This window comes from Brassica napus, chromosome A9 (genome assembly GCF_020379485.1).
Source record: "Brassica napus cultivar Da-Ae chromosome A9, Da-Ae, whole genome shotgun sequence".
Taxonomy (NCBI): Eukaryota; Viridiplantae; Streptophyta; class Magnoliopsida; order Brassicales; family Brassicaceae; genus Brassica; species Brassica napus.
The window spans coordinates 36278980-36302242 of record NC_063442.1 but is presented as its reverse complement, the minus strand read 5'-3'; the positions used below and the strand labels follow the sequence as shown (position 1 = coordinate 36302242).

The 23263-nt window shown below is 35.4% G+C and overlaps 5 protein-coding genes, 1 long non-coding RNA gene and 1 other non-coding gene across 10 annotated transcripts; 1 reads left to right on the top strand and 6 right to left on the bottom strand.

The window, feature by feature from the left end:
- The first annotated feature begins 1865 nt into the window (after positions 1-1865).
- LOC106365021 (putative metal tolerance protein C3) lies at positions 1866-4161 on the top strand. The gene is made up of 8 exons (XM_013804483.3): positions 1866-2039; positions 2154-2354; positions 2459-2649; positions 2746-2944; positions 3050-3228; positions 3304-3454; positions 3538-3674; positions 3846-4161. Exons 2-8 carry the CDS (start codon positions 2156-2158, stop codon positions 4020-4022), a joined length of 1233 nt encoding a protein of 410 aa, XP_013659937.1. The 5' UTR covers positions 1866-2039; positions 2154-2155; the 3' UTR covers positions 4023-4161.
- A 552-nt stretch (positions 4162-4713) lies between these two features.
- LOC106368174 (E3 ubiquitin-protein ligase SINAT2) lies at positions 4714-7769 on the bottom strand. 4 transcript variants are annotated; one of them, XM_048741241.1, is made up of 5 exons: positions 7537-7769; positions 7241-7274; positions 6410-6707; positions 5949-6335; positions 4714-5367 (listed from the first exon to the last, which is right to left on the bottom strand). In XM_048741241.1, exons 3-5 carry the CDS (start codon positions 6632-6634, stop codon positions 5047-5049), a joined length of 933 nt encoding a protein of 310 aa, XP_048597198.1. In that variant the 5' UTR covers positions 6635-6707; positions 7241-7274; positions 7537-7769; the 3' UTR covers positions 4714-5046. The 4 variants fall into 4 exon arrangements, with proteins under 4 accessions (XP_048597198.1, XP_013663529.1, XP_048597200.1 ...); XM_013808075.3 differs by lacking the exon at positions 7241-7274 and having other exon boundaries at positions 7537-7764; XM_048741243.1 differs by lacking the exons at positions 7241-7274; positions 7537-7769 and adding an exon at positions 7378-7396.
- Positions 7770-8670: 901 nt separating this feature from the next.
- TRNAS-GCU lies at positions 8671-8752 on the bottom strand. The gene has a single exon. It is a non-coding gene; the product is annotated as a tRNA-Ser (tRNA).
- Positions 8753-9814: 1062 nt separating this feature from the next.
- LOC106368263 lies at positions 9815-12038 on the bottom strand. The gene is made up of 3 exons (XM_013808179.3): positions 11790-12038; positions 11492-11683; positions 9815-11339 (listed from the first exon to the last, which is right to left on the bottom strand). The coding sequence occupies exon 3, from the start codon at positions 11291-11293 to the stop codon at positions 9980-9982; it is 1314 nt and encodes a 437-aa protein (XP_013663633.1). The 5' UTR covers positions 11294-11339; positions 11492-11683; positions 11790-12038; the 3' UTR covers positions 9815-9979.
- Positions 12039-12841: 803 nt separating this feature from the next.
- Positions 12842-14083, bottom strand: LOC106365469. Its single transcript, XM_048740543.1, has 6 exons — positions 13973-14083; positions 13793-13885; positions 13638-13725; positions 13107-13461; positions 12963-13017; positions 12842-12859 (listed from the first exon to the last, which is right to left on the bottom strand). Exons 1-6 carry the CDS (start codon positions 14081-14083, stop codon positions 12842-12844), a joined length of 720 nt encoding a protein of 239 aa, XP_048596500.1.
- Positions 14084-14967: 884 nt separating this feature from the next.
- On the bottom strand, positions 14968-15850 carry LOC106364971 (VQ motif-containing protein 25-like). Its single transcript, XM_013804441.3, has one exon. It carries the CDS (start codon positions 15635-15637, stop codon positions 15092-15094), a length of 546 nt encoding a protein of 181 aa, XP_013659895.1. The 5' UTR covers positions 15638-15850; the 3' UTR covers positions 14968-15091.
- A 4517-nt stretch (positions 15851-20367) lies between these two features.
- LOC125578474 lies at positions 20368-22709 on the bottom strand. The gene is made up of 2 exons (XR_007316580.1): positions 21356-22709; positions 20368-20798 (listed from the first exon to the last, which is right to left on the bottom strand). It is a non-coding gene; the product is annotated as an uncharacterized LOC125578474 (long non-coding RNA).
- Between the last annotated feature and the right edge of the window lie 554 nt (positions 22710-23263).

Here is a 23263-nt window from a genome sequence, read left to right as displayed (position 1 = left end):
CACACATTTGTATTAACAGTGTGTTTAAGGCCAATAGACCAACTTTGGTGTACTTTTTTCTTTGGTAAATATGTACACGAGAAGAAGACGTCACTTTTCTAACTTCGTTTGATAAATCGCCTTGAAGATTAGAGGTAAGATGGCTACATACGTAATATATACTCATCAATGTATTATGTATGGTGTCAAAGAACAATATATCAAACAAATATTACTAAACCTATAGATATCGTTCGAGAGATACGATAAGATAATGGTGTGTTAGAACGCTTTTGTGAGGAGCATTAACATGTTATCTTCATTCCAGGATCGACATAATAAATTCTCCGAAGATCAATTATATGTGCATTAGTTTATAAAATTTTATAGGAAACTTTGACCAATAAAATGAATTACGCGGATTCATTTTTTCTCAATATTAAGCTGATTAAAGAACTTCTCTAAAGGCATCTCTAACCTCACTTCATATTTTACTTCAAAATTAAAGGAAAAATAGAGGGAGAAATAAAGTGATGAACAAAAGAATAAAAATGTTACTTTATAAATGGAAAAATTGGTTGATTTATTTAGCCACGGATAAACCTGACTCAATATTTAAATATATTAAATAATTTAGAACAGCTTGAAAAAAATTGGTTGATTTTTTAATTTATGAGTGTTACATTTAACGAATTATAAATGGTAATATGAGCTAATATTTCCTTATAATGTTTTGTGATCAATATATAATTTGAGATTTTCTGATTAAATTATTGAATATAAGCTTCAAGCAAGTTACATGATTCTAATTGTTTTCCTTTCTTAAAGAAAAGGTCGAAGATCAGTAAGCTTCCGGGCATGTTCCTGAAGTCTCCTGATGGCATTTAAATGTATTACCAGATGTATACATTAGATATATGTAATACCAGTCAAACATGACTAGGATATGGAGTTTGTAGTGAACGTGCTTTACATATGTGAGCATTTGTTTATTCTATGTGATGTTTACAAAATAATTATAATATAGTATCAGTTAATAGATTTTAACAGATCTATACGTGTCATCATACAATTGTTCCTGATTGTTCATGTACTAAGCTATATATATGTAGGTCTAAATTCCAAAGGCTGTTGACTTTATATTTTCGCATAATTTCATTCTGCTCTCTAGCTATCATGATTTCATTTGTCAAATGATGTTTTTGTGTATTATTTGGATGACTTTTTTTTATGGAATATCAAATTTATTGATCAGATGGTACAAATCACTTTACAATGAGCAATGTAATCTATTTATCTATAGGAGAGAGTTTGTGTTCTAATCTAAAGACAAGGAAGAAAAAATCAGAAAGGACTCATTGCAAACCATCTCCGTAATATAACCACTCCAACTTATAACTTCTAGTATATTTCGGAGAAGTAATGCGATTCCGAATGGACCTGTTAGTGGCACGAGTGAGAGCCTCCACCGAAATATAAGTTATAACTGCCCCAGTGTCTTATAGAGTTTCTCTCCCTCCACACCATGTATATTACCGTCTGGAAAAGCAACTTCAAAAGAATGTCATCAAGTCTGCTCTGAGAAAGAACCTATAGACTAATAATTATTCAAAGGATCTCAGACCGTTCATGGTTGAATAATTGAAGGTTTCATTTACTTGTATTTAAATTCTAAATTTGATTTTTGTTGAGACACACTCATTTGATTAGGGTTCGGAAAGCTGGTTCATTTTTGTACTATGCAATTACAACCATGTAAATTGCATGTGTCGTTTAGCCAATAAGAAAATGACATTTGTCATGTACCCTGAAGACAAAATCGTCACAGAACAAGAAGCTCCTATTGAGGCGTTAATCTGACAGGCCTTGTTGAAATCATGTGGGCAAGTACTATGTCTTGTCTCTATTAATAATTTTATTTCATATAATAATTTATTAATTAATCCAAAAAATCAACTAAATTCCTTATATTTATCTATAAAGCTAGTCTTTGTGGACAATCCTTTATCCTCTTCTTTGTTCATCATCTCCAAGCAGAAGATTTCATCTGGATATCATCGGTATATATTTCTTTATTTGGTTTATTAATTCATTCAAAGAGTTTTTATTTCACATCCAAATTCAACTAAATTATCCATGCCTTATCTCATGCTTATTTGGCGAAACTTTCCAAGAAATGGAAGTCAACTCTACGGAAACACCGTTGCTTTGGTCAAAAGATCATGAGGCTGAGATTCAGAAACCGAAGTTAACCAGTAATGTCTCTACGATGAAATCGAACTTTTTCACGGATTTACCTCATAAACTTCGATCCAAAATCGATCCTGAAGACCCTTTCGACATTGATATATCCAAAGCCGTAGGTCTCAAAAAAGGTAAGTGTATACACACACATAACTTAAGTGTCGTACTTATATAAGTTAGATGATATTCTCACTAAACCAAGAATGCTTAATTTCTTAAATATTCTGATTTAAAGACGAGAAAGAGTACTACGAGCGACAATTGGCAACATTAAAATCCTTTGAGGAAGTAGAAAGTTTTGTAGCACGGTCAGAAAAATATGTCATGGATGAACAAAGCCAAGTGGAAGATCAAGCCGAGAGAGCTGCACAAGAGAGAGCCATGCAAATCTCTAATTGGGCTAACATCTTTTTACTTGCTCTCAAGGTGTGACTTTTTTATTGACTTATTATACATTGATGTGAGCCGTATGTGATGTATATATTTATTTAATCTGTTCATCAAATGTTATATAACGTGTAGATATATGCTACGATAAAAAGTGGATCCATAGCGGTTGCAGCATCAACACTCGACTCTTTGCTTGATCTAATGGCGGGAGGAATACTTTGGTTTACACATTTGTCAATGAAGAACATTAATATTTACAAATATCCCATTGGAAAACTTAGGGTTCAACCCGTTGGAATCATCATTTTTGCCGCCGTTATGGCCACTCTTGGTATATATATTTATTTGCATCGAAAAAACTTATACAATCCAAAACTATATATTACAAGTTTCTTGATGAAAATGTAATGATAATTTAACCATATAATTTGTGTAGGGTTCCAAGTACTGCTTGAGGCAACTGAACAATTGATTAAAAATGAACCTTCAGAGAAAATGAGTCATGACCAATTGGTTTGGTTATGTTCAATCATGCTAAGTGCAACCGTTATTAAACTTGTCTTATGGATCTACTGTAGAAGCTCGAGAAATCATATAGTCCGTGCATATGCAAAGGTAATATATATATATATGTGTATATATTTAATAATCTCTTATAAAATAGGGATTAATTTGTGACATTTGATATAGGATCATTACTTTGATGTGGTAACAAACGTTCTCGGCTTGGTTGCGGCTGTTCTTGGAAATGCTTTTTATTGGTGGATTGACCCGGCTGGTGCTATTGTTTTAGCCATCTACACTATTATCAATTGGTCAGGGACCGTTATGGAAAATGCAGGTAAAATTTGTAATATTCTTTTATATACTCTTCTATTTAATAAGATTGGGTTATTTATCATTATGTGTTTTGTATATGTGTAGTCTCATTGATCGGACAATCAGCTCCACCGGAAGTATTACAGAAGTTGACATATCTAGTGTTGCGACAAGGCGCCGATAACATCAAACGTGTTGATACCGTTCGTGCCTATACCTTTGGTGTTCTTTACTTTGTTGAGGTATGTCTATGTATGTAAACACATTCATGTTGCAAACATATAGTTAAAATTTAGATGTCAATTTCTAAATGCACTTGACCACTGCATAATTTATATTACATCATAAATTTATGAGGTTTGGTTAATTCGTAATTAAGTTTAACATATGTTATTATATATGTGTTTTGGCAGGTGGATATAGAACTTCCAGAGGATTTACCATTAAAAGAAGCTCATGCAATTGGTGAATCATTGCAAATAAAGCTTGAAGAACTTCCAGAAGTGGAAAGAGCTTTTGTTCACCTCGATTTTGAATGCCATCACAAACCGGAACATTCTATTTTTTCTACAATCCCAAATGATTTATGAGAGTAATATACATATATATAAATATATGTGTGTTTTGCTTGTTTTTTTGTTGCGTCTTTAATGTTTTTGTACTGATTCATTAGTTTGAGTTCTTTGCTATCTATATTATTTTTTGTTTAATAAAAAACTTCTTTGGATACTAGACAATTTACAATTTTTTTCAAATCAGATAACATTTACATACTTTGAAATGACATTTTATTTAGTTGGGATACATGCCTACCCATATATTTTGTTATAAATTTCCCCCCAAAAGTTTTCACATCCTATACTTCAAAATATCCTTCTATCTCAGATTGTTTCAAACGTAAATGTTTGTGTTTGAGATTACGTTTACACATAAAAGTGAGATATTGTTAGGAGATTAGAACAAGGACTAACCTGTGACTGTGACTGCCACAAGTCTTTTTGTTCTTTCACGTTTTTGTATTCATAGTCTCCTCATCTCCTGTTACCTCCTCTAAGAAACCTTCAAGCTCCTTCAATTCTTCACTGAAGCCAATACAGACACGTATAAAGCTAACAGTTTAGCATGTATTAACGGGGGTTGAAATGGTAAGTTTGGCTTATACTTGTTTGATTCAAATGCATCTCAGCACTAAAGCGTCTTTTGTCTGCTTCCTGTGTGAACTGACATCTATGTAGTCTCTACAAAGGTTCCAATAATGCTCTTGCATCAAAATCACCACTGTGAACAAAGAAAAAATGCACCAACCTGTTTCGGACATGGTTTTACAACAAGAACATAGCCAAAATCATATGTCTTTCTCCTACATTCTCTGTCTGAAACCACACAAACCCAACAACAAAAGAAACCAAAAAGTACAGAGAATGGTAACAATGGCTTCCTCCAAACTGATTCATCATAGTAGATTGTCATCATCATCATCATCCCCATTTGAGAAGAATCCATTATAACATACTAAAACCAGACAACCAATTTCAAATCGTACATACGATCACTAGCTCTCCTTGAGAGGCTTCTTCTTATGTACATCAAATTTTCAATTTTTTCTTTCTTGGTTTACTCTTCTTTCCAGATTCGGCCGGTCACTCTCAACTTGAGTTCTTGCCTATCACCTCCAGAGAAGTAGAGTGCAAGGTTCCTTGGGATGATGAGACCGTCTTGACTGTCCCGAACTTTCCTGTGACTGTCACGGATGCTTCTAGGGATCCCTTGCCATGTTAGTTTACGTCCATGAGCTCCTACTTCCAAACTGTAACTGAACTTCTTTGCCTCGTTTTCATCTCCCATGAAACGAAGGAATGCCATGTACACTGGAGCCATCCCCAGCTGGAAAGCTTCAAAGTGTAAACAGAACTGTCTCCCAAAGCAGTTGAACACCTGTAAACACAAATGCAAGTTAGAGTGTAAAGCAACATGTACTGGAGGATTAATGTGACAATGAGACCAAGAATCCCTTTCAGATAGTACTTAACGACTAGCAGGAAACTAGTCCTAGGCATATTATCCGAAACCCAAAAAACCGAAAAAACTGAAACCGACACCGGACCAAAATTTATAGAAAACCGAACGGTTCCTATTTCTCTAAATCCAAAAGGCCTAAACCAAACTGGAACCAAACAGCTACCCAAATATTCTAAATATAATAAAATATTAATTATTTTTATTTTTTCTTATATAAAATATAATTTATAAATAAAAACCCACAAATTACCCAAATTGTTTGTTTTTCCGGGTTTAACTTGAGTTTTCGGGGTTTCTTCGGTTTTTGGCTTTAACAAACCTGAACGATTTTTAATTTGGTTTCACTTCGGGTTTTATAAAAAAAATAGAAACCCGACTCCAATCACACATTGCCCAAACCGGTCAGATCCAAAAATGTGCGGCTCCTAAACATCCCAACCCGAATAACCCGAATGCCCACACTACAAGAAACCATGTTGAAACAAGAATGTTATTACCGTAAGCATCCATGTGGCATTCTCGACTTCATGTGGATTTGACTTCACATAACGGTGGTTGAAAGTGCAGCCGTCATGCATATCAACCTTATGATCGTCTTTCAAATGAACAACTAGCGTGGGGATATCACCCGTAACCGAGCACTCAGAGCCAGCATAAGGACAGGCGTAAGGCCTAAACCTGCAGTGCTGCTCGTGTTTAAGCTTGCTGTAGTAAGGGAAAATGTCATGACACCCCAAACTCTGGTACCGGCATGGAACTTCCAAGGACTCTGCAACTTTCTCGAGAGCTAAGCATCTTATGTTACCAAGCTCGTAGCGACATGTAGGGCAAGTGTTCTGCACTCTCGCTTTGCAGTTTGAACATAAGGTGTGGCCATTTGGACACTGTAGAATTTAAACAACGTTAAGCTTTGCAATTACAAAACTTTTAACAGGGAGATAGAAAGTGAGAGACGAACCTGATGAATTGGAGGGTACATTAAGTTTGTGCACACTGGACATTCAAGAAGCTCGTAAACACCGTTGTTTGAATGCATCCCGTATTTACCAACACCTGCGCTGCTTGACTTTGTAGGTTTGTTATTAGTATTGTTAGATTCCACTTTTGCCATTTTAACCTCGTAGTCCATTCCAGTGGAAGTGGATTCAAGGACTTCTTTCAAAGCACTGCCTCCAGGAGCCATGGTGAGTACTAAGAGACCCTTGTCTTTCACTTGTGGTAAGATGAATTACTCCTTTGTTGATCTATTTGTTATTCTGCAAGAGGAAAAAGGAATCAACACTCACACCAAATAAAACTTGATAAGGGAGCAGGGAGCAGATACTTAGTTCATTTGATCAAAGTCTTTTTTTTTGTCATCTGTTAGCTTCCTAAGGAACAAAAGAATAAAAGTAAACAAACAATTGGAGCAAAACATTAAATGCACTTTAGATAGGTACCACCACGAAAGCAATAGGCCTCAAGCTATGAACTACGCTAAACGACCTTTGCACCATTCCAACGAACAGTAAAGTAATCAATATGGCAGAACTATCAAACATCAACACAGAGAATAACAACAAAAAGAAAAAAGAACTATTCTCTTTACAGATAATTATTTTTTCAATCTAGAGACAGAGAAACATAATAATAGAGATCTAACTAGGACAAGAATCAGCAAATCTAACTCTATGACAGCTAATAAAGATCGTGCAAGCAAGGTTTTAACCCAAAAAAAAATAAAGTTTTAAACTTTTAAATTCAAACCACGTTTTTCTAGCAGACATCTCTGTAAAGATAAATGCAAAACCTCAATGTCATTTTATCTCCACATTCTCTTTGCCCTAAGAAACAATTTCAAACAAACAATCCATCAAATCAAAAGGTTCAAAGACGACAAAACAGAGAGATGGTTCTCAAAAAAAAAAAAAACTCGAAAGTTTTGACCTTTTGAGATAAATTCGTCATACGATGAATCATATCAACATAAATCATTGACCCGAGAACCCAATTTCGGAATTTGGTGATTTATCGATCTTTTTCTCGATTTCAGACAAAAAAAACCTCAAATTCAAAAAAAAAGGAGGAGAAGAAGAAGATTATTACCTGGAAACAAAAACAGCAGACTTGACGTTCACGTGTTTACCGGTGTTTTGTTTGTTTCAGATTCAAATCAAAACGAGATATCGACGGATTTTTGGAAGAATGGAAAAAAAAATCTGGATTACTCAGAAAAATGAAAAGAGAAGGGAGGAGAGGAGAGGAGAGTCATGTCTTGTTGGTATCGATGAAAGTCATTAATGGTGGTGGTCTCTGTTTTGTCTTTATTCCACTTTTTAAAAAATAAAAACCACACCGAATCATCACAATTAACCATGGTGGTGGTGTTTGGCTCCTTTTATTTAAGCAATACTACTATATTAATCTCCCCTTAATTACAATTATTTATACTTTATTAGATTTTGTACTATCTTAATAATTTTTAAGAGCATGTAGATTACGTTTATGACTTATGAGTTATGACATATGATTATGAGTAAAAACAAAAGAAGCAGTAAATAGCAGGTAAAGACGTTGAAATGAGACTCCAAAAGTCAATTCTATTACGAAATTATGAAAGTAATGACCAATTACTGAAAGATCTAATAACCAATTTTAAAAAGTAAAATATCTTATTGGCTCCAGTTCGTGCATCGAGTAACGAGACGACGCTCGTTTCCCGCACACATCATTTTCATTTTGTTTTTCTCTTTGTTTCTAAATTTGGCTTTAAGTTAACCAATTAAAAAGCTCTATTATATTACCTGCAGCTGACGTAATTTTCTTCACGAAATTTAAACTTAAAAAAAAAAACAATTTAAGAAATTGTCAACCAGTTTTTAGTTTAACAGACCATTACAAGTTTACAATTTACATGATTATAAATGCTGAAAGCCTGTAAATGGTTTGAAGATGTACGTTTGTGGGATTGTATTTTATGCGGTGGTTATTGTATTGTCAAAAAAAATTAGAATATGTACTATAAAATAAGAATGATGTTCCAACCAGCACTGAAATAATTGACAAGAAACATATGATTTTTGATCATTCAAAAGAATAATTAACGTGTCGGGTGTTGCTGCTCGCATGTGACATGTACACTGCTCAAAGTATCTTGTTTTTTTTTTCGAGAACAAAAAGGTTACGAGTTACGGCGCAAGGGAAAGTAATATTTCAAAAAGAAGTAATAAAAAAAGGATTCGTCGCCTGAGAGATTCGAACTCTCGCGGGGAAACCCCATGTACTTAGCAGGCACACGCCTTAACCACTCGGCCAAAGCGACTTGTTGGCACGATGATTACCGAGATATTACCTAATCGATTATAAACTTCACAAAAGTGAATTTACATGCTATACTATTCTTTTGCCTACATGGTTGTCTTAAGAAGGTTGTTGATTTATTATACAAATTTCACAAAATAATTTGAATGTTTGCGTTTTATGTGCAAAGATGATTAGATAACATTCATATAGTTATTCTCTCCTTCAGCTCTGTTCTCTCTCTTAGATCAGACACAGAGGAAGGGTGGGATGAAACTGGCTGAGGAATCAACGGGATGGTGATGGTTCTTTTCACCGATTCGCCGGATTCTCATCAGCATCGATTCCCGGAGTTCGGGCTTTGACTCTGGCAAGCGGCGGTTTCGTTCAACGTTGTCTTGGCCGGCTTCTCTTCCGGCAAGCGGCGGCTCTCAAAGCGTTGATCTTGGCCGGCTTTCGGGTTAGTTAAACATCGATTGATGTTCTCCAAGGGTTGGAGATTTGGTAAGGAAGATGTATGAGTTGTTGGGTGGTTGGTGTCTCTGCGGATGAGATCTCGAATAGGTTCGATGATGCTCTCCGTTGTAAGGAGAATCAAAAGATGAAGGGATTGCGGTGGTTCCGGTTCCGGTGGGTTCCGGTGAATCGACGTTACTTGCTCCGGCGTTCTTCTCTGGTGGAGAGACGTGGAGTTTTCGGGACACGTGTTTCCTCTGTGTTGAGGTTCAAACACGTGTACATCGTTTGGTTTGGGTAAATGTTAACACGTGGGCGGGCATGCTAGTGCTTTGGACGTAGGGCTCGGAGGCGCCGTTCGGTTGGTAGGGTTTGGGCTTGAGGCCTGTTTCGTTTGCCCTTTATGTCGGGCCTTAGTTTACCCCTTTGTTGGGCTTTTTAATGTGATTCTCTGGGCTTTGACCCATTAATAAAATACTAGATGGAAAAAAAAAAAATGATTAGATATACACCTAAGATGCATCTTGCATGATAGTGTCCACTACTAGTGAAATAAGAAACACATTCCACACTGGATGCAATGGGTTGAAGAAACTATTGCCAGGTCCAATGAGATTAAAGTTTCTTAAAAAAAAAGACAATAAAACTTTGATTAAAAATACCATCCCTATTGCGAAAATTACAAATCAAAATACAACAAACCAACAAGTGACACAAGAAAAGGAAAAACACAGTTACAATCTTCTTCTTCCTCTTCGTCATCATCATCATCCACAGACTGAAAGCTTTTGTTTCAAGTAAATCTCCTTCTCCTTGGCGGGCGAGAATCAGCACTGTCAACATCAGAAACCCTCGACCCATTCTCATTCCTTCTCCTCGAAGAAGACGTCGAAAGAGTGACCATGGAATCAATCTCAACTGCAGTATCCACCTGACTCTCAGAGTTTATAACAGCTGCAATGCTTGAGAAAGAGTCTCTATCATCAACCACAACAGGAGAATGATGGTTCAGCTCTTGGTGGTTGTGGTTCCTCCCCAACGGATGGGTTCTAAAATACGCGTCCACAAGCCGCTCAGCAGAACTCAACGCAGAAGTGAAGTTCGAGATCCTTGCGACTCTATGTGACTGCAACTGTCTCCTGATCAACAGAGGATGGAACCTCGTCGTGGTCTCTCCTTCAAGATCAGGAGCAGCAATGTTCGGGTTTAGATTAATATCCTCAGATGCTGTTGCAGCAACAGCACTAGCTTGGTTCTGCTCTGATCTAACTCCTCTAGAAGTCATCAACCGGTTAAGAATCGAGTTGGCTCGGTCGTTCACTCTTTCTGAAGCCTCCCGGTTGCTAAAATCAGGGACAGGGGTTGAGTCCCTCTCAAACCTACTCTGTATACGTCTAATCATTTCTTCCATCGGTATTGTAAAAGGAGACCGTTGAATCGTATTCCTCAAGCTCTCGATGCGTTTAGCATGTGGTCTCATAGGGATCTTGGTATCTAAACTCTCCTCAACTTCTCTCTTATGGTTCCCACGCCCGTATATAGGCGTCACGGTCTTAGCAGTCACCTCTCCTTTGCAAACCGGACATTCCTTTGCGTCAGAGATGTTTAGCCATTGGAAGAGACAAGGCCAACAGTAAAGATGGCCACAACATGTGAGAACCGGCTCCTTTGACAAATCCAAACATATATTACAATCGAAGAAGTTACCATCACCACCGCCACTAGTTTTCTCAACATCCCCTTTGTTCTCTGACACACCGTCCCCAACAGCTTCTCCCCCGTTGTTCTCACACATTTTCAGATCCTCATTGCCTCTTTCACTACCTTCACCAGTCTGCAAAGCAGCTCCACTTCCCATCAACTGGTTCAGCTCTATATCCATGGCATGGGTTTCAGACATAACAGGGATGGGGAGATTAAGCTGTCTGAACCGCGTCCTATGCCGGGTTCTGATCCTCGTAACAGCTTCAGAGGATCTCTCAGATGGGTTATTATTAGTCCAATCAGCTAAATTAACAGTTTCGTTTGACACCAGCTGGAGATCAGACTCGGGACCAGGGCCTAGATTCAAGTCCAGGTTCATTGTGTCAGATAACTCCTCACCCATCAATAAAAGGCTCTTGCTTTCACTAATTTACAATCCTGTTCACAAGCTGTATGATGAAACAAAGAAAGTAATATCTCAGGAAACAATCAATCTAGCTTTCTTTTCAGACACATAGCTAAACTAAGACATACAAGAATCACCACCAAATGGAGAAGCAAAGATAAAGACAAAGTTTGGAGCTTTACAAAAGAAAATTACCGTGGAAGCAATCTAAAGGCGTGTGAATTGGGTATATTCTCAGATTCGCTCCAGATTCAAATTGATAAAACGATGATAGAGATGAGCCATTAGTCCATTACAGAGCCAACCCTAAATCAATCAAATTGGGGATATCACATGAATCATGAAACCCTAATTCTCAAATCTCCCGCCTGAGAGAGCCGCAACCTTCTACAAAAAAAAAAAGAAGAAAGAGGCCTTTGTTGATCAAACGGCAATTCTCGATCCAGCCAAAAATCAGCTGAGGGGGGAAACACGAAACGGATACAAATCTTACCCAACGCGCAAAGATTCTGGAGCTGGAGAGAGAAGAATCAACGACCTGGAGCTGGGATTAGGAAGGTGAAATCATAAGAACATGGTTGATCAATCAGCCTAGAACACCAAGCTTGAAGCTTTAGCTGGCAACGCCATGGAAAAATTCGCACCTTTTTAGATTACGAAAACGTCCAAATCTTGTCTAATTAGGCTAAAGCAGAGAGAGAAGGAAGAAGGAGAGGAATCTGGTACGCTCCGGTTTAGGCTAAGACCGGTCTTAAGTTCCACGCGATTTTATCTGAATCGGACGGCTAGGGAATTTTGAGAATCATATTATGAGACGAGCTATGGGTTTAATCTTGAAAAGTCGAAAGATAACGAATTTGATTTCTATTAAAATGTATTACCAAATCTCATTAGGTGTCCTCCATTTTGGTGTGAAAACTCTTGTTTAGATGCTTAACCTTTTATATAGTTTCTTCGTTTTATATAAAGGTATATACTTTATATTTAATTAGTCTCTAAGTTGTCGAGGCCAATAACTCTGCATGTTCATTTCTACCCATGTTCTCAAAAATCGATTTAGACATTCGCTTAATTGGTAAATTGAGTGTAATCGAAATGATTTTTTCAAAACAATTTTCCAAAAAAATGGGTCTAGACATTCAAAAAATCGATCTAGATGTCCACCTAATTCTCTATAATGCATTTAACCAAGGTCTAAGATTTTTTGAATATTGATTTCTACTATTTTGATACATCAATCAGCTCCATTAAATCTGATAATTTACCAGTAAAGAAGAACATACCCTCTTCTACCTTTTATTCTCTCTTAATCAACTCTTTAATCTATAGCAACTCCAGTCCAGAGAAGCTAGTTAATAAGTAAGAACGTACCAAAACTGTAAAGAAAAACAGCTCTCCGTAATCTTTTTTTCTTTTAAATTGATCTCTCTCGTAATCTTTAGCACCTATTCAACTCTTATCACGGTGTCCATCCAAACTCGAATCTTATTACTTCATGGCAAACTTTTCGCATAACGATTCATACGCTACACTGCATAGCTTGAATTATTCCTCAGCTGCATCCTGTGTTTCATCATACCAAGTTGAAATCAGTGCCGGTAAACACATTCACATTAAGTTGCCAAAATAAAACAGCTAAGTAGTGACCACATATCGTATTGGTTACCTTGGTAGAGTCGTGGTGAAGATCTGGATGCCACTTTAATGCACAAACTCGGTATCTGATGATTGCATGCAAAGAGTTTAGAGAGATCAATAGAAACATATAGCTTCCCTCTAATGAGATAAATTAAGTAACTAATTTACTTACGCATTTTTGACATCTCCGAGGGTTAAGGGACCTGAGGAACTAAGGCCAAGTGTTTTTCTATGAGACTGCTCGCTCGACTCTAAGTCGTTGACTTCCGTTGAAGAATGATTGTCTTCTTCTTCTTCTTCCTTTTCTTCTTCTTGATCTACTCGTTGTCTCCAGCTGGCTCCTCCACGGTTGTTGTTGTTGTTAGAATACCTCCACGAGTGAGCTTCACCCTCTTCTTGTCTGTTTGAGCCATAGAAATGACGTTCTCTCCATCGAGATTTCCTCTCTTTATAGGATGCACCCAATGCACTCCTTAGAAAGTATTCAATTTCACACTCATCATCAACTCCACTGAAATCAAAACAACCTACACAATCATCAAAAAAAATCTAATGAAACCAAGACTCCGAAGTTCATTAGAGTGATCCCTTTTTACAAACTCTAACCTATATAGTTTTTTCAAACATAGAAGAGGAAGCAGAGAGGCAAAGAAGAGTGTTGTTGTTTTACTTTTATCCAAACGTTGATGAATGTATCTACTACCAGTCCGGTTTCTTTTGCAAACCCTGAAGTACTGTTTCTCGAACCACGAGGTGCGCTTATCAGAGTAATCAAACCCATCACTCCACATCTGTTGAAACACTGAGAGAGCTTATAAAAGAACGATAAAAAAGAAAGTTCAGACATAAAGATGTTACCCCAAACAAGTGTTCCGCAAAAGCATTCACGTTACGACGCAAGTCTTGCTTTGCCCTACTTCTTGACAACTTTTTCTTTCGTGTTTCTGAGTTCTGTCACACATGTCAATATGGCGAAATTCAAAACGAAACATACAAGCAAAACGTGCAGAAGAAGAAAAATGAGAGAGATAGACTGACGGATTTATGTTTGCGTTGTAGGATGGGAGTAGAATGGAACAACAAGGCAGTTTTGACGTTAGAAGAATAGCCTTGTGGCTTGAGAATCGCTGCTCTGACGGCGGCGATCATCTCCGGCGGCCAAAAGATTCAAGGCATGCCTACACTCAACTGCTCAAGACCAATCATTGGGCCTAGTGATGTCAAATTGGGCCATCCCGAGGGCTAGGCTCAAGTAAATCTTAGTAGGGCTGATTTGGAAGAAAAAATATGTCCAAAACAAGTGGGCGCTGCGGGTAGGCATTTCGGATATCGTTCGGATATTTGGTTCTCGTCGGATAGTTCGGATAGGAGGTTAGAGGATTCATTTTGTATCATACAAATTTTGGTTCAGATCGGTTCAATTAGTTTTGGGTTCCGGTTGGTCTGGGTAGTTGAAGGTTTCCGTCCGGTTTTGGTTTAGCCGTTTCGGTTATTTCTGTTTGGTTTCGATTCGGGTTTTCGGTTCTGTTCTTTTTAAAAAAAAAGACTGTAATATCAACGGTTTAATGTGTTGTTACATTATGTACCAATATCAATGCATCCAGTATTTGATCATCTGTTTAGTAAAAACAAAGTTAATCGGCATTAATTATAGTGATCATCAAGATTGTTTCATTGACGATCGAGTCTCTTAACAAAGAGACATTGGTGCTTTATGTTCCTCTGTTTATGTCTGTAAATGTCAAACAAACTGAATACAAACTGAATTATTTCGAATACCATATATCTCTGGACGCAAACTTCTGAAACATGTTTCTCATGATGAACGCATAATTAAAAGGAGTTAAGCTTTTCATCCAATAAAATAAATTGATTAGCCTCATATTAAGCATCTTTCGTTTGTATCAATCGCTTAGAGGACGTGCAATAAAAAAACAAAAGTTAATTATTGTAAATGTAACATGCTTGACACGATGAACTCATGAGACATTAATGGAGAATTAAAGGGAGTCTAAGCTTTTCATGCAAGAAGATAAATTAATTAACTTCATATTAAACAAAAATAATAAATTAAATTTATTTTCACAAAAACCTAATAAACAAAATAAATTACAGCACTTAAAAAGAAAAGGTACTTCGTTTGAGAGACAGAGAGAGTCACACGAACTGGTTGTGAGAATCTGAGAAAACTGATCCACCATGTAAATGAGAGGAAGAAGATGAATTAGAAGAAGCAGAAACATCCATGGATGTCAAGGGCAAATAGGGAAATTCACCAAGTTCTTGAATAAACCCTTCGAAATCTCCCATACCATTCAAGAACCCTCCGGAGCTCTCACCAACACCGTTGTTACCGTTCCAAGTCATCGAGATCTCTTCCATCTCTGAGTTTAAGCAGAACCCTTGATCATAATGTTCCGATTCACTTAGTTTCTCCGCGTTGGTCATGTCTAGGACCTGACGATGATGTAGACGATGAGTATCTCTTCTTGGCTTTGTCTTGGAAACGCCATGGTCTTCTGGTTTGCCGGTGAGGCTTTGCACGAGCTCACGGAAGTTGGCAACGTCGGTCTTGATGATCTCAGGTGCATATATGTGAATGATACGTATCTTTGGCTTTGATTTGGTTATTGAGTATGACTGTTTGTGCATCGCTAGGGCTGATGATGAGGTTCTTCTGCCCTTGAAGATCGTGGCTTCCATTTTTGGAATTATTAGGGTTGATTGTTAGAAGAGAGAAAGATGTGGTTGGTGAATTTGATAATAAGTGAAGATATGGGTAGATTATATAGGAGGACAAAGGAATATGGTTATGCATATATATATATGAACAATGAGATGTAGGCAAATAAATTTAAATCATTCATTTTTCAACTTAAATACTTGATTTTTGGCAAAAAAAAACTTAAAAAATTGAATATGGTTATGTATATATATATACGAACAGAAGATCTAGGCAAATAATTTAATGGATTGTTGATATTTTTGTAATGACCAGAACCCCATTTCGTAATCAAACACACATATCTACAAAGTTTATAACCATCATCTAAATTCAAAGGAGATTTTGGGTCAAGTAATTTAATTGCATGTAGTTATTAATTATGAGAAAATGTGTAAGTCAGATTTTTTTTTGTTTTTTTTTTTGTAAGTAAGAATTACATGTATGTGTAAGTATGCCTCCCAAGACATGAAATAGCTGAAGCGCATTTGATCCCCTCTTAACCAGATGAAATAGCTGAAGCGCATTTGATCCCCTCTTAACCAAATGATCATGTTGTAATTTCTTTAATATATAGCTATTTTTATATATTTTACGCAATGTTGAAATATTTATGTTATGTGTCTGTTTGTGCTTATGATAGATAAATGCATGTGGTACTAGTTAACTGATTAAATTAATAGATAAGTAGGATTCCACAAACTTGGCCCCATGTAATGCACAAAAACTCAACAAACTTATGATTGTTTTTTCCCCATGAATAAAATATTCTTTTATATATTTATATATTTTATGGTTGATGGTAGAGATCCACCTTTGCATATACTAAAATCTGGACTTTTAATTTGCATAAGTTTAATGTTTAGCCTAAGTATAACCGCAAAAGAACATTGTATTTTTGTTTAAATTAAACAATTCCTAGTTCATATATACTAACTAGGTATCATGCATGTGTATCCTAATGATTAGCTTGAGTTTACATTAGAGAGACAATAAAAGGATTTCATCAGAACAAAAAGAAAATAACTTTTAGCAAAATAATAATAATAATAATTAATCAGCAAATAAAGACAAGAATGTAGAAAGTTGAAGATAAATGATAAAGTGGAATGCGAAGACATGGAGATGGCATGACTCTTTGGTGACTCTCACTTATCTTTTACATTTAGTTGTCTCACGTCCTTCTTCTCATAATGCACGAGGCAGTTTCACTTCCTTACGTCTATTTTAATATTCTTCTTATTTCCCTTGTTCTTTGTCAAATTGCGACTACAAATAAAACAAAATTTAACACCTTTTGATTTAGCAGAAAAACAAAACTTCAAGGAGTAATATTTTACTACTTTAACAAATATTATACATGTATATTATCTAGAACAAATCGAAATCTATATACAGCAAGTTCATTACTATATTAGTGATCATCCACGAATTAGAAGAGAATATACCAACATGCATCGCTATATATAATACTATATATTATCTCGTAAAAATCTCTTGCTCTCTATATGTGCCAACTTTGCTAGAAGATAAATTAATGAAGACAGCTATCGATTCTATATTGTATATACTAAAAACCTAATTTAATACGTTAACTAAGGAATGTTAATTTTTGATAGGCTTACCGAAAATTGTTAACTAAAGAGGGACATATATACGTGGATCGATCATCTTTATAATACACATACTAAACCTTAAATAAAACCTTAGATATTTATTGCACAATCTCACTTGGGTTTATATATTAGTTAAGCTGTATAGAGAAATAGAGTAAATGGTGTAAGATACAGGCAGCCGTCGATGTAGACGTGATATGAAAGTGATCTAAGGGCTACATTAATGAGAGAGAGAGAGAGAGAGAGAGAGAGAGAGAGAGAGAGAGAGAGAGAGAGAGAGAGAGAGAGAGAGAGAGAGAGAGAGAGAGAGAGAGAGAGAGCTGAAACATAACAGAAAGGGTCTGCCGATTTGGTTAGAACTCTGTACAAATGCGTGCGTCAGGGACTCAGAGTTCGAACACACGAGTCTTGTGCTCTCTTTTAGATTCGGCCCACATGCGGGCAACTAAGCCGATGAATGTCAGACACGTGCACATAGCTAAGCCGTATTGGCTGTGGTCCTCCATCGTATTTGTTTGACGTGGTTCGCAGTTCTAATCTTTTGTACATCGTTCTTAGCTGGATGGAATATATGGACCCCCGACAAAGAAAAAAAAAAACATTTTTCTTTTCTCAGCAAACAAGGATAAAATTATTGAAATATCATATCTGCTTAAGCGGATATATCCACGTTATCAGATTTTGTTATGTTTATAACCTAGTTTTTTGTTGATTTTGGCATACCGCTAAACGCATTAAGTATTTAACCAATATAAAGGTTGTTGTTGTTCTTGTGTTGTTGTTTCTATTTCTTTCTTGTGTAATAAGTTGCTTGCAACAATGTGAAAAATTGAAAATAGTATAATATTAACATTTTACCCAAAAAAAATAATATAAATGTCTAGTTAATTTCCTTCTCAAAGTATTTGTTAAAAAGGCCTAAGATCAACTCTAACAGATGGACCCCATTTGAGTTTCTTGAAAGTAAAAAAAAAAATTAATTATGCAACAACATTTTGACTTTTGCTAAACTAACTAAACCACTAGACAAATGCCACATAATTGTTTGAGATTTTTATTAGAGCAGCTTCGTTGATATAATTTTAAGAGTATCTCAACAATTTAGAAAAAAAAAAAAAAAATAAGAGAGAAAGTGAAAAGTATATGTGTAGACATATTTTGACTAACACTTTAGAAACTACATTTCCATGTGCTAGTGTATAATTGGTTATGTTTAATAAATTTTAATTAGATAATTTTAATTTATTAAAATACTAATAATTATATATTTAGATACCTATATATAGATTTGAACCAATGAGGTTGTTCTTAGAGCACCTCCAACAAAAAGTTTTAAAGAAGTTCTAAAGTGAGTATTTTTAAAAAAAGAAGAGAGAAAATAAAGAGGAGTTCTAAGAGCAGCGTCATCGGTTGGACTCTAAAAAAGAAGTTCTTAATAAAAAAATATTGTTATTTTAATTAATTTTGTTTAATTAATTAAATTTAAATGTGAAATAAATACCAAAGTTAGTTATATGATGACAAGTGGTATAAAGAGTTTAGAGACAGTTCCCAAAAAGTTTTAAATTAGAACTCTTCTGATTCTCTTTCCTATTTTCTTATGTTTTTTGATTTTTTTTTAATAATTAAAAGCCCATAAAATTTCAGCAATGGAATTGCTCTAAGAACATGATTATCCCTAGCATCTCTAATGGAGCTTTTAATCACATTCTTAGTAATAAATGTGTGTTAAGAACTTTATTTAAGAGACCTCTAAATTTTTGTCCTCCATTGCAAGTATCTTAATTATTTAGGAGTTCTTAAAAAAAATTAAACATTGTTTTATTTAAGATAAAATTGATTTATTATATAAAACATATTAAAAGATAACATTAAGATAACATTGAAAACATATATTTTAAAATAAAAACATAAAAACAAAGATTAGTAAAAAAAATCGAGAATAATTTGAAAGAAACATCCGAGCTCAATTGTTGTGTTCATCACGTCCAAAATTATGCCATACATGTTCAATCAAATCAGCTTTCAGTTGTTTATGTATTTGTCTATCATGAATTATAGTTCGAACACCCATCATATTGGTGATATTTGTAGGGATATTTGTAGAATACGTGAGATCCACATGTGAATTTCCGTTGTCTTCTCCTTGTTGGAACTCGGAAACATCAAATGGAGTGTATCCATCTCGTTTGTCTTCTACTATCATATTATGGAGTATGATACATGCTCTCATAATCTTCTCAATTTTGTCTTTATCCCAAAAAAGTGATGGATTCTCGAGGAGTCCACCGAGAGAGACGCCGACTGCTTCATTGTCAAGGGAAGATCACGAGACAGAGGCGGAGTCTTCGAGGTTTTGCGAGAACGAGGCGGAGTCGTTGAGGTTTTACGAGAGAAACGGGAAGTCATCAAGGGAGAAAGAGAGAACCGGAGTCCTCGAGGTTTCACGAGAACGACGCAGTCGTTGAGGTTTCAATAGAGAAACACTGAGTCGCCGAGGGAGAGAAGGAAAGAAGCGGAGTTGCCGAGGGAGAGAAAGAGAGAAACTGACTCGTCGAGCGAGAGAAAGACGCGTCTAATGACAGGTGTCTCATTAGATATGTTTCTTGTGCAGCTTAATTAAGCACCGTCGCTTCGCTTAATATATTTTTTTTTTTAGTCCGAAAATTATTAAGCACTCCTCCTAAGCTACTGCGTTAATGCTGCTCTAATGTTTAGATTTTTTAGAACCCCATTAAAATTTGATATGACACTTGTAAACAATAGATTGGTTGAATTTTTGTTTTACAAATAACTTTTAATTATCTAATTATAATTTATTAAAATATTAATATGTTTTTTTTTGTTTTGGAAGCTCTTTGGAGTTTTCATTGTTGGATGTGCTCTTAAGTTCTAAAAAGTTTTAAGATTAGAGCCATGCTTTCTTCTCTCTCATTTTTTTATTATTTTATTAATTAATTTAAATGATTAGATGTTCTATTTAGAATCGATGATTGAAGGTGCTCTGAGTTTTCTTCCTTCTTACTACTCTCTTGTGCATAGCCAGTAATGAGGGCATTACCCATAAAACGCAGAGCCCATAATTTTTTTACAAATTTTAAAGCCTATTTTCCCATTATTATTTGTTGTCAACTTATTGTATTAAATCCCAATAGGCATATTGTTTTATAAGCAGATCAAGCTAAAATGCAAAACAAATTAAGCCCAAACGAAGACTGAAAAATATATAATGATGAATGCATGTGATCCACGTGTCCGCCTCCGTGGCTTGGCTTTGTTGTTTCCATAACCGAGGTGAGAGGAAGGGTCGCCGGTAAGCTATACAAATGAACCGTCAATCTCCAACGTCGATTCGCCTGAATCTACTTGCATGCTCTCCAACCTTCACTCGCCGCCGATCAGATAGAACATCTCCTCCGGTCGCTAGAGTTAAGATCAAGGAATAGCTATAGAGTGAACGAGATAAAGCCTTGTTAGAACGATGCCGATAGGAAGCTCCAGTTCTTCTGACTCCTCTCCAAATCACCTAAGCATAATCCAAAACGCAGAGACTTGATCTTTACTGACACTCCACGTAGCTAAAGCGAAGATTGATTCTTAATAACCAAGATCCAATCTTTTTAACAAACCCAAAAAAAAATTCTTAAGATCAAGCGAAATCTGTTCAATTGAAACATAAGGGGAAGAGCTCTGATCTCCGATTAAAATTCGGATACTTTTGTTTAAATCAACTCATATTTAAGATCAAGCAACTGGATTGTCAATTTTTAGAATGGAATGATCTGGAATGCCTTATTCCATTAATTCCAAAAGAAAATTCACCATTTGACATAAATGGAATCAATTCCACAAAGAAAAAAAAAATAAATACAAAGAGAAATGATCCCAAAACAATTTTGGTTATGAATGAATGAAATGAATTCCATTCCATTTTTTGCTGTATTTCATTTCTATCATTTTAATTTTTTTCATTCCATCAATTCTTTATTGTTTTACCATTTATTTCTGCTCAAAAATATGGAGTAAAAACACAACAAAAACAAACAAAAAAAACGAAATCGCCTAATGTGAATAGAAAATCACCTAATGAGAAGAACAAAATGGATCTAAAAATGGAAGAGTTATTTTACAACAAAAGAAAGTCTCTAGCCTCTGAAAATTCATCTCCTGTGTAAGATAGAGATGAGAGAACATGAGATAATTTTACTCTTTCTAAAAAGAGGAGAGAAAGAACTTGAATTTTGAATTTAACCTTTTGTTATTGTTAATATATCAATCAATGTATAAATATTACTGAAGAGTTAAAGTAGTTAGACCTCTCGTAAAATGCAAACACAAATAAATCATATATCTCCCTTTATGTTATCCGAGGGATTCTAAATTAGCCACCGCTAAAGAGTAGAATTAGATGAATCTCAAAATTCACTAAAAAATTAGAGTTAGTTTTATACAACGCATAAAAAACAATAATTAAAAAACTGCTTATAGACCGTACGAAAAAAAAAATTATTGATCTTTTAGCTTATACAACAACGATGAACAAATGATATAAAAAATACAAGTGAACACGAAAGCCATTTATATATGGCTTTGATGTATGAGACTTGGAACTCTCCTCTCCTTCTCATTTGTCGTTTCTTTATAACTATTTGGAGAAGGCTATAATATGATCTACGACGACATTGACTTTTTCTAGAGCTTGGGATGGGCCTTCATTCTTCATGGTCCTATTATCATGTTGTCGAGTCTTTGCACTATTAAGCTGAATTCTTAGACTAGGATTGGAGTAGAGTAGAGTGAAACTTACCTCCAACATATTTCGCTTTTTAAGTATTGTGATTGTTTTTCTCGCTGTAAATATTGTGATTGTTGTTGAACAAAAAAAAAGGGGTACTGTAATTGTTTTTCTCGTTGTAAATACTAAGTTGGATGAGTTTTTAAGTAATCTCTTCCAACTTCAATAGCGAATATTGTGAATGGATAAACCACATCGCTGATCAGTGCCGTCCCAAAAAAATTTGAGGTTTAAAGCATGTCAAAAGTAGTGTGGCCTTTATAGTAAGTTAGCAAAACAATTATAGCAAAATGAGTTCGTAGCTTGAGCCATAGGAAAGAAGATCACTAACTTCTCCTATGTAACCATTTGAGCTGCAGTTAATTTTGAAATATGTGGCCTATATTTTATTTTTTTAATATGTGATCTAAAGCCATTGTTTTACCTGCTTTAATGCAGGGACCGGACGGGCGCTGATGATACTGCCAGCCGAAAACAATGGCGTGAGAAACAATCAAAATCCCTAGCTAATCCTTATCCACATGTGTGTGAGAGCCCAGCGTACAGGCCTCATTAGTAGTCTCTGTGAGAGTTTTAACCCAATCAGGCCCATTATAAATACGGGCTTTATGTATCAACAACGGGAGCAATAAAGAACCAGAAACTGGGACAGAACAAAACACAAGTGATTTGTCTACCTTTCATTTCGAACTAAGGACCTGACTGGTTCAACCGCAGTAGTTGCGGTTGCAGGAGTTTGCGGATGCGGGTGATTGCGGTTTCTAGCGGTTTTAAGAGATTTGTACGACTGGTTCTGCGGTTAAAAATTGGTGCGTTTGCGAGATACTTATGACTGGTTAACTACCAAATGCAGCAGCGGTTAAATAATAAATTAACAATATTTACATTTTATACAATTATAAAAATATCAAAAATAATAATATTATAATAAATATAAAATTTATATTTAGAAAGTTATAGTTTAATTTTTTTTAAAATATAGAAAATATTTTTATTTTAAAGTTTTATAATATTAATTAAAATATAATTGATATATTTTAGCATTTTTATAATTTCAATTTAATTTTTTTATTGAATTTTTTTATTTTTGTATTTATATTGTTTTGGAAAAAAAATAATTTTTTTATCCTCCCGCAAACGCCCGCAACCGCAAACGCTAGCTGGAACCAGCTTTTGAATTTATGAGGTTCAGAGCG